Genomic DNA, 11,219 nt, shown 5'->3' with positions numbered 1-11,219 from the left:
GTAATCCCTCCGATTCATTCCATTACATATAGATTCCGAAAAAAAAAAATCAGTGGCATCTCTTTTTGGCATAGCCTTAATCAATCAGACTAAATTAATAGATTCTCATAAGTTTGCTATGAGAAGGAATTTATTTCTGAAAATATGCATCTTTTGATCACTCGGTGAAGAATGATCATTTTGAACTTACCCGGAAACAAATAAATCTAATTCGTTTTCCACTGGCATTATCAATTGATCTTCTATTATCAGTTAATATTTGTACTTTTATAATGATGAAAGCTTCATGCTGATGCAAATGTATGATTTCTTTTGAATTATTTTTGCCAAAAGCCGCTATCTATCAAATTGATTTCCCTTGTTAATCTGAAAACTCTTAAGAAATGGGAAATGAAAGACTAATAATGGTTTAATAAAAAGACGAATTGAATATATTATGGAAATTAATGCAAATGTGCATTTTGCAATTTGATAGATGATGTGATATCTGTTTTGTATATTTTCATTTTATTTGTTTGAATTTTGGAGACTAAATATGCACAATAATTTTCACCCTTTTCAATAAACGCCTACGTCTCATAACAGTAATTAATTCGTCCTTATTAACATGATGTTGCCAATATCCTCTGTGGTCCGAAATGTCTATGTGCGTCATAATTTCTATAGGTTGAAGCACCTCCTGTTTAAATTTGATGTATTACGAAATCTGTAACAAATGTATTGTCATATTTAATAGAAACAGTACAATCATTACTAAATAAACCATGCGAACTTAATATAAAATGTTCTCTAGAAAGAGTCCTGAAATTTGAGCTTTGTATCTGATTTAATTCGGCTGGTAAATACAGGTATACCTTTTATCTGTCTTTGTGTAAATTATATGTTCATGTATACGTCTAAATAGATGAATGGGTATGAAGTTGATTGGCAGGACAATTGCGACACATGCAGTTTCATAATTAAGTATATATTTGCATCTTTGTACCTAAACAATCTTTATTCACAGAAACACTTACCGTGTTCATGCACACAAAACAAGATGATATAGTTAGAGTGATAATACAAAAAGTCGTTCATATAATTCTACAAGCAAATAACTTTGCATGTTTATTGTTTGAAACTATACAATAATTTTTCTATCGAGAACCAAGCGTCAAAAACAACATGGCGTCTGAAATTCAAAATGGCCGCCAAGATGGCCGCCAATTTTCTAAGACTTGTTTAAAATGATCATTTAAGTAATATTTTATGTTAGAAGTAGACAAAATGGGATTTGATAATGAAATCCTTATATCTAATTTTCGAAAAAGTAAGATTTTGAAAGCCTATTTTGAAAGCCTATATTCACAATGGCCGACACAATTCAAAATGGCCGACATAATTTTGCAAAAAAATAAAATTTTCAAATATCTAAAATAGTTTTCCCATGTTTCATCTTTTGTTGAAAATCTTATTGAATAAAGTTCAAAAACGTGAAATATAGTGCCCTTATATCACTTTAACACTAGATGTAGCTCGCCTGACAGTTTTCCAAATTCAAAATGGCTGTCAAGATTCCCCGTCAGAGTTTATACTTATTGAATATCCATTGGTTTCGTTTTGATATTTTATGATAGCTTGGCAAGACGATATAATGATTTAATTTTACTGTGAAAACTACCCCAAACTCAATTCCAAAACAGGAAGTGCATGGCTTTCAGCTTCTCCGTCCACTACAAATTTGAAACCGGCGACGAATTAGTTATGTTAATGTTAATCAGAATATATGCAGTGTAACTAAAACACAAAGTTCAAATAGTGAGTGAGTGAGTGAGTAAGTCGGGTTTTACGGCGAATCGACACAAAATGGTCATATATCGCGGAGAAGAGCCCACATTGCAAACGCCAATTGTAAAGCATAAACATTTATGTAAACATGTAAAACAGACCTAAAAACATCCACTCAAAAATGTAAAACACACTGCATAATGTAAAGCATATCTAAAATCATCCTTGCAAAAATGCAAAGCACACCTAAAATCAGTTATGTAAACATGTATGTTAAAATATCAGCTGCAAACATAATAGGAACTATTTATTTTAGATATATGTGTAGCTAACTGCATCAAAGAATGTAGGCTGAAAAATATTTTAGATATCATTAAATCGGTGTTGTTATACCTTTTTCGTCCTTTGAGATCAATACGTACGTCTATTATTATAGTATTATATTTATGTATAATAGATTTCCGCTAAAGACAGCGCTACTGTCTTAAGAGTTTTGCACATTTCATTACCTCTCATGAACAGACTGGATTCACTCGAGTCTGCTTTTATTTGCTTGGTTGCGGTCTGTGCTTACAGAGGTTAAAGGCCCGGATTCAGAAATATTTGATGGGGGCATCAGTTTAGTACGAAGTCGTCATCGGCGAGATGCATAGCGCCGAGATTTGGTAGGTACGGGATTGGGGCCCTCAAGGATTTTATATATATATATATATATATATATATATATATATATATATATATATATATATATAAAGGTATGAAATGGTGGCTTCTTGTGAATTTTCTGGTCTAGATTTTTAGGTACTGGAGGGAGTAACGTCCTCATTTTAGCGGAGCCAGAGGGGAACAAAACTCTGATCTGAAACACATTGTCATCAGGTTAAATAGTATAACACATTATATACAAAAGGTCAATATCCAAACAACTTGGAAACATTGTCACATACAACACTGTCTATGAATAAGGATTCCTCCCTCTAACAACGACTAAGTACTGCACTGGTAAAATTTAAATTCCTGTTTAAAGTGTTAAACGAACTGTAGTTGAATTCGTAAAAAATCTTATCATTTTTCCAGACAGCAGTTTTCAGTATACGATCCAGAGAACAACCTCTATCATAGGCTACTGAAGTAGAAGCTGATCGAAAAGAATGAGCCTTGAAGACACTAGTTTTAATACCGGACAACATTAAAACGGTTTTAACCATCTGGCTATTGTACTAGTAGTAACTGACTTAAACGTTTTATAAGAAATGAGAACTTTGTAAGTTTTACGAATTCTCTTGGTTCTCTTCAAAAAGAGAAGGATAGGACATAATGCTTCATCAGTATAGTGTTCAATACACAGTCCATGTATTTTACCCACACTAGAAGTTTATTATAAATTCGGGAATGCAAAGATGATGTTATTTTTCTGTACTTTCCTGTTGACACGAGGGCGAGTTGACTGTAAATCTTTTACAGAAGATCGATCCGTTTCGCTACCGAGGGGATTCAGCTGATCCACAAGATTCTTGCAACGGACTGTACTGTCTAACAATAAACCTAAGAGCACCTTAATACCCCTTTAGAAAATATTATCTATCCCATTTAAAATGTTTCATCCACCAATCAAAATGTACAGTAACTATTTTAATCAGCTGTTAAATGACCTTTGTTCCAGATATTTACAGGAAGTAAAAATAAAAACTATACCGGCCTGCGGCCGGAAAAATATCAAGAACAGGTATTAAAAGATAAAGCTGTCCAGTTACAATGTAAATATAAAGGTCACACATTTATGATATTAGTTAGCGTGTATACATGTGCTATTATGAGTTTTTAATAGCTGTGTTCAAACATAACACGGTATCTCATTTTGATAAATGTTATATACACAACAGAGTAAGATATACACTATCAGATTGAATTTAAACACGGAGTACTAAGTTCATATCTGAATTTATATCATACCATGATAAAGTTACATATAAAGCATGAAGTAGTGTATACATTTTGAGTTTGGATATATAAAATATGACTTCAAAGTGCAGCATCGATTCGAGTAAGTGAATATTATATGATTATCATTCATCTAATGTTGATTTAAACAAAAAGTACACGTAGCTGGAGAGGTCATGAACTGCCGCTGAAAATCAATATATCAATTAATAGGTATTTCGAATTCAGATGAAACAAACAGGAAAAATCAACAGCAATTATTAACTTCCAACGTTTCGGCGTTAAGCCTTCATCAGGGAAGAATAACGATAAAAAAAAACGGATGAAACCAATATTCTTATTAAGTACCTCTAACTGTAGAGCAAGTCAGCAGCGACGCAGTCATAACTGTAGAGTTGTTTTTATGGTTGCTCATAAATGCACAAAGTCCTTTCTATATGTAAATTTCCATTTTGTCAAAAATGGATGCCAAAGTCACACCAGATTTATCAGTTGATTAATGGCTCTTCGGGGTAAAAAGATGGAGCGATCGAACAAAGTTTAGTATAACCTTTCTCAACTTTGGCTTCATAAAGCTAGCGGAATATGTTTCATTTAGGAATGATACCACTGTGCATCATAAGGATAATACTTATTCAACTACTCAATAATTTAAAAGTATTGTCGAAAAAAAAAGACTCAATGAAGTTTAAATACAAGAACCCACTTTGTAGTTGTTGACATAATGACAATTATTCTGCTACAACAAATATTTTGCAACCAGTATACTAAAGATTCTGCTGTCAGTGATTGAGTCCAGCGTCAAATCTGACGGTTGCACAGTTCCAACCATGTGAAGTTTCATATCTTTTGAATGATATTTTCATGTATGCTTACAAGATGGAGTTCCAACAAGCCATTGCAACAAAGTAAATGCCTATTATCTTGCTTTTACTGATAGCATCTTTGGTTGAATATTCAAATTACATATTTTATCCTAAAAAAATTTGAGTTAAATGACATCGTGACATGTTATATGCTGCAGTTTTAAACGTACATGATACCACCGAAGTATTAAATACGTAGTCAGAAGATCTGTGAAAATATTCAATAGAACGCAACCAAGTGACATAACAGCAAACTCGATTTTAATGAGTCTATGCATTATAGTCAATGAAATTATAGTAAAACACACACTCTCATTTATTGGTTCAAAACCGTCCGGGATAACACCGAATTAATTTGACTGCCTTAATATGTTTATTATATAATATTAATAGGATAATAAAAGGTCCAGTCTTTATTTGACTATGTCTACCAATTTCAATTAAAATCATGAAAGTTAGATACTACACAAGCAAACATGTAACAGAAAGGCAGGGAGTGTCAAAAATACAAAATAACGACAGCCGACGTTGTGTTGTAAATACCGTTATTAACGTCACTTACTTTTCACAATAGGCACAATAACATGAAAACCATTTACACAGTCCGGTGATGTTTTATCTGTCGTTTTGTTGTCTGTATTGTTTTGGTATGATTTTGATATCAACACTTGATTTATAGCGAGTTCTACTTAATATTTATCATTTGTGACAATGATATTTTGAAATCAGTTCACATATAATTTCATATTTGACCTTAGGTATGTATTTGCGTATGTGTATGAGAGCGTGATTGTGTGCGTAAGTGTTTATACATGTGATAAACACTTCTATGAGTCGAATATTTTTGACAGTTTTAATAATTTATTTCAGAAATCCGTATTTTACTAGTTGGAAGGACGGGCCATGGGAAAAGTTCAACTGCAAATTCAATCCTCGGCGAAGAAAAATTTGAAGCGTCTTTTTCAGCGTCATCAGTTACTAAAACCTCAGCCTGGTCAGGGGTATGACTCTTGCATCAAGAAAAATACTTTTGAAGCTTAATATTTAATTCAACAATTGAGGTAATGTAGGTGATAAATATGAATATGATAGAAATAAATAGTGTAAATACTTGTCTTTAATAACTGTTTGCCTGATATGTTTTAATATTATTTTGATTAATGTTTTTATAACAACTGGAAATGATTTTTTTTTCAATAAAATTTTACCATTTTATTTTCCTAGTATCAAATAAATTTGACTTTTGTTATTTGATCTTATACAGAAGTAACTTCTTCAAAAGTATCCATACCTTGTCCGTGACATTAGTCGAATTTACACAAGAAACACGCGAAAAATCAGATACCTTTTAAAAATCTTGAGTAATTTTATATCACCTACTTCCTTAAACATCTATATATAAAATTTTTATATTTTATTTGGATAAATATGATAAATAAATGTATTTTTTAAAACCAAAACGTAATTACAAACGTATGTTTGTTTGTTTGTTTTGGGTTTAACGCAGTTTTTCAACAGTATTTCAGTCATGTAACGGCGGGCAGTTAACCTAACCAGTGTTCCTGGATTCTGTACCAGTACAAACCTGTTCTCCGCAAGTAACTGGCAACTTCCCCACATGAATCAGAGGTGGAGGACTAATGATTTCAGACACAATGTCGTTTATCAAATCATCACGGAGAACATACGCCTCGCCCGAGGTTCGAACTCACGACCCCCCGATCCATAGACCAACGCTCTACCTACTGAGCTAAGCGGGCGGGCTGAACTCTATGTACTGAGCTCAGCGGGCTGGCTGAATACGTATGTAGAATATAACAATAATATTAGAAATAATTTCAGATAGTAAATCGATATGGAATCTATTGAAGTCGTCGACACACCAGGCACATTTGATACTCATCGACCAGCGCATGAGATCCAAAAGGAACTCATTAGATCTCTAGTCTTTATGACACCAGGCTTCCATGCAATTGTTTTTGTTCTTGAAATAGGTAGATTTACAGAAGAGCTTGAAAAAACAAAGGATTTATTTTTTGATTGGTTTGGACATGGGGTTGAGAAATATGCATGCATTATACTTACAAAAACAGAGGATAAAAAAACAATGGATAAATATTTATCTACAGATACCACAGATGGTTTATCAGAATTGATCAAGCGCTGTGGCGGGAAACGTAGGGTAGCATATATCAATAACAAGGCTGATAAAATATTAAAGGAAATACAGGTTAAACAAATTTTAGAGCTGATTGAAGATATCAAACAAAGCAACAATAATACTCATTTTTCAAATGTTGCATTTGAATTAGCAACATCGTATGCCTACAACAAAAGTCCAGATCGAATAACACAGGATTCAATACACATTTTGCAAAAAGCTGGGGTGCAGATGAAATTATCAGACAAGGAATGCAAGATGTTAGATAAAGTATTTGAAATAGAAGGTAAATCTGGCGACCCAGGCACTGGATCCGACTTTGTCGAGCAAAAACCACGAGTACCAAGAAGTCAGAGGACAGTTGATCTTAATACTGTATGCTTTACACCTATGACTCAACATGTTCGTCAGGCACAGTCGACCAGGAATACCAATAACTCAACGTGTTCGTCAGACACAGAAGACCGGAAAAACCAATATGTTGATGACGGAACTGAAGACACTGACCCTTTAAATGAATTAAAGGATGACATTAATAAAGGTCGAAAGAACGAGGAAAATTTTTTCAAACATTTAAAAGATGCATTTATTTTAGGCAAGAGGAAGTTTAAGTGTACTTTACTTTAACTTTTTGCTACCTTAATGATCATGGAATTTTACCATCATATGATTGAAATATTGGGCATGGGAAATGTGTATCTACTAACCATGATGTCTCTTATAGAAGCAATGTAGTGTCTTAAATTTCAAACATATCTTAAATCAAACATGAATTCTGTAAGATAGCTATGCAAGTTTGTTAACTGTTTTAAGTATTTCACATGCGGGAACCTTAAGTGTGATGTCACCCGAATATAAATTTATCCGACCATTGGCAAAATGTTATAGAATTAAAACATGAACCCCTTGTTTATTACGGTATTTTTGTGTTCGTGATGAAATTAAGAAAAAATTGTTTGGAACAATTTGTATTATATAATTTCGATTTTATGCTAAAATGTAAGTTACATTCCCAACAGCGTTTGTTTATGCACATTTGTGGGGATCTCGACCAAATATCAACATGTTTCAATTAAACTTTGACTCACTATTTAATGTTTAAAATACATAAGAAAGACAACAAACACAGGTACATTCATTGAGATGTGACAGTTAAAATGAGGTAAACCTTCAATAAAAAGTGATAAAATTAGTACAACTTGTTGCTGGCCTCTATGTTGCAAGTACAGTGCTCCCTCTCTACAACAACACCCTTTTGGAGACGGAAAATTTGGTTGTTGTTCTGTTTTGAGGGAGTTGTTGTAGAGAGGTAAAACAAAGAAAACCAAGCATATTTTTGAGTCAGTAGTTAGTGTTCTTTCAGGTAGGGATTTTTGTTCAGAGGGCCTCTGTACGGAGGGAGCACTGTATGTCTATGTTCGATATTAAATAATTTCGCATTTAATTTAGTAGGTTAGTCGATATGTATCGAGAAATATTCAGTTCTGCTTGGGAAATACGCGCGAGTTTAGTGGCGAAAAATTAATCTGAAAGAACACGTGGATATTTCTTGGTGCAAAGCTTATATTTTTGTTGCATATTAATTTTCACTTCTAAGTGAAGTACATTTTGTTTGTCTGACTGAGTAAAATAAAAACAAGTGTTAACGTTGATGTACTTTTTTATCCATTATTGATACATGATATAGCATTTACACGTTAACGTCGAAAATATCGATGCGTATTTCGTTCCGTCTAAACTGAGTAGAAAAATGTGTATATAACAATCTGAATTTCATCAATTTGATACGTTCATAGTATACTCTAGTCATTTGGGAGTTAATTATCAGATAACTCATCATTTTAAAGTTATCATCTTGTAACATGTACGGCTCAATGCAATTACGTCCAGTTGTTATTGTTGTATTAAGATTATTTTTTGTTATTGGAACCACGTTTAAGCCCGTTTATTTCGTAAATACATCAACACTACATCTATTCATATACACATATTTATACAATATTATAATTTTAAATGCACGATACCAAGTAAAAAAAGGAAAAAAATAACAAGAAGAGTATGAAAAGGAAACATGTAAAGAAAAAGGGTAACGGCTTTGGTAGTAAACATCGTTTGTACATATTACATATTCAACACTGGTATAAAAATTTTTCCAATCATTGTTGAAACTATCAAGAGAAGAGTTTTGAAAAGCCCTATACTTTTCGATTTTAATCTGTTGGACAGTTTTTATTTAAAGATAAATATATTTGGTATTGTTTTCTTCGTTTTACAATTATATATGTAATATTTGGAAAACAAGAAAATGTATTAAGATAAATTAATCATTATACATTTTGACTATCCAATTTTCATTCAAATATGTCAATATTTGGCAGGGGTGGAAACAAGGAACTAGGTGTTGTGTTAGAAAAAATATATAGAATAAATTCCGAAAGCCCCTTCTCATTTCTATTACATATATATCTGTTGTTTGTTTTTTAATAAATTAATGTTATTATTTTTCAATTAATTAGTTGTTGTTTTTTTAAATATGTAAAAAAAATTAAGTAAAATAAACAATAAACTCTAGAATTTATCTGCCTACGTAACATTTACCTAATTTAAAATGTGTATTATTGCTATTTCTTTTGTAACACAAACCTCACACAAAACGAAATATGCGTTTAAACATACGTGCTAAAATGCAAAAAAAAAAGAAAAACATTGACGGCGATATTGATCTAAAATATACATTTTCATTCATATTCGATAAAAACAAGTGGTATCTGAAAATTTCTACAGTTCTAACGCTTTGATGACTGGTGGTCGGGGTAAATCTAACACACTGATCATGAAAAACTAAATTATGAGTAAAACAGAAAACATGTCCATGAATCAAATTTATTCTTGAAATGAATGAACCATGTTTGTAAACAAAACTAAAATATATTAAAATTAATATAATTATATTGAAGTTCGTTTCCATAGGCTTACACAGTAAAGTTACAGCGATTTTTTTCTGACAAATTGCAGATATGTGGAGATAATATCAACATACGTACGATTTCATAATGTGCCAACTGCAAAGTCCAGTCTTTTGACACATCATCCTGAAGAATAGAATTGATTAGTTATGTACCCACACATGAACATCTGTAAAAATATAGTACGTTTAATATTAATACTGGCACTTATTCAATAGAACCTGTAGAACGAAGACTTAAACTGATATTGTTCGAGTGGGTGTGAATTGAAACACCTGTCCAATTTTTCAGTACAGGCTTATGCGAAATTATGATATATATATATATATATATGAAACGAACGCCATGATCTCTAGAAAATATAACAAGGTTTGGGGGAGGCTTTTTTACGGAAGAATATCCTTTAGAACCAGGAATGCAACTTACTGTGTGGACGGTTGGCAAAGTTCAAAACATCAAAGGAAATCGACTACTTTTTGTCAGCTGTTTTACTTGTCAGGAATTGTTTTGTACAATAAAAGAATATTTATGTATGAACTAAAGCTTTGAATTCGCTTATTCAGACTTGCAACAAAATGCCTGAAATAAAATTACGGTAATATATATATAAAAAAACTATACATTTTTATCTTTAATTGGTTAAGCAAGCAATGCTCTTAACTATTGCTTATTTAATTATGAGACAAGTTTAGCTTTTCGTAAAAACTGATCAGCTGTCCGTTTTTAATGCTAATGTTCAACATAACTGAGACGAAAGATAAGTTAAGTACATATACTGGTAGAACCATCGAGCAGGAACGTAAAATTAAAACAACTTTCATTTAGAAAGAGTCTCTTTGGGTTTGTATATTGCATTGCATCATCTGGTTCTCAGCTCGCAAATTCATTTCCATTTGTAAGCAAAGTACAAACGCCACCATGGGATTCGAAAACTTCGGTCCTTGTTGTTGTTTTAAACCAAGATTCCTGTCGTAATACTGATCCGCCGGGACGGGTCTGAATATAAACGCCGTAAAGTGTAGAACTATTCATCACATTTCGACTGCATTTCATATGACATAATTAATCACCCGAAGGCTACATCCATATCTCATTTACCATAAACGCAAATGCTATAGGGAACTGCAGTTTCAGAGGTCTATAAAGTAATTGCATGTAGGAACTAGGCCAAAACCTGTGATCTCATAAGGTTTATAATGACGTTAAATAAAAACAGATAATAAAATAAATATATTCTATGTTTTAGACATAAACTCGATCATAAAGCATACTCTTTGTTCTAGACACCAATACAGTTATATTGCATATTATGTGTTTAAGACACTAATGCAATCATAAAGCATACTCTGTGTTTTAGACACCAATACAGTTATATTGCATATTATGTGTTTTAGACACTAATGCAGTCATAATGCGTGTTTTAGACATATTAATAAAACTAATCATAACCAAATAGTTGTGAATTATTTCAATAAAATGTGAATAAGTATGTACATGTTGCTTTGATATTGTCGAAGA

At 32.2% G+C, this 11,219-nt stretch overlaps 1 protein-coding gene across 1 annotated transcript; it reads left to right on the top strand.

Annotated features, from left to right (window-relative positions):
- Positions 1-3,682: 3,682 nt before the first annotated feature.
- Positions 3,683-8,385, top strand: LOC128549016 (GTPase IMAP family member 4-like). The gene is made up of 3 exons (XM_053524964.1): positions 3,683-3,811; positions 5,445-5,575; positions 6,417-8,385. Exon 3 carries the CDS (start codon positions 6,430-6,432, stop codon positions 7,360-7,362), a length of 933 nt encoding a protein of 310 aa, XP_053380939.1. The 5' UTR covers positions 3,683-3,811; positions 5,445-5,575; positions 6,417-6,429; the 3' UTR covers positions 7,363-8,385.
- Positions 8,386-11,219: the final 2,834 nt, after the last annotated feature.

This window comes from Mercenaria mercenaria, chromosome 15 (genome assembly GCF_021730395.1).
Source record: "Mercenaria mercenaria strain notata chromosome 15, MADL_Memer_1, whole genome shotgun sequence".
NCBI lineage: Eukaryota > Metazoa > Mollusca > Bivalvia > Venerida > Veneridae > Mercenaria > Mercenaria mercenaria.
The sequence above is the reverse complement of the archived record's forward strand: the minus strand, read 5'-3'. Positions and strand labels throughout refer to the sequence as shown.

What these genes read in the sequence shown, in the direction of transcription:
- LOC128549016 (XM_053524964.1), top strand. Translation starts at nt 6,430, where the DNA reads ATGGAATCTATTGAAGTCGTCGACACACCAGGCACATTTGATACTCAT.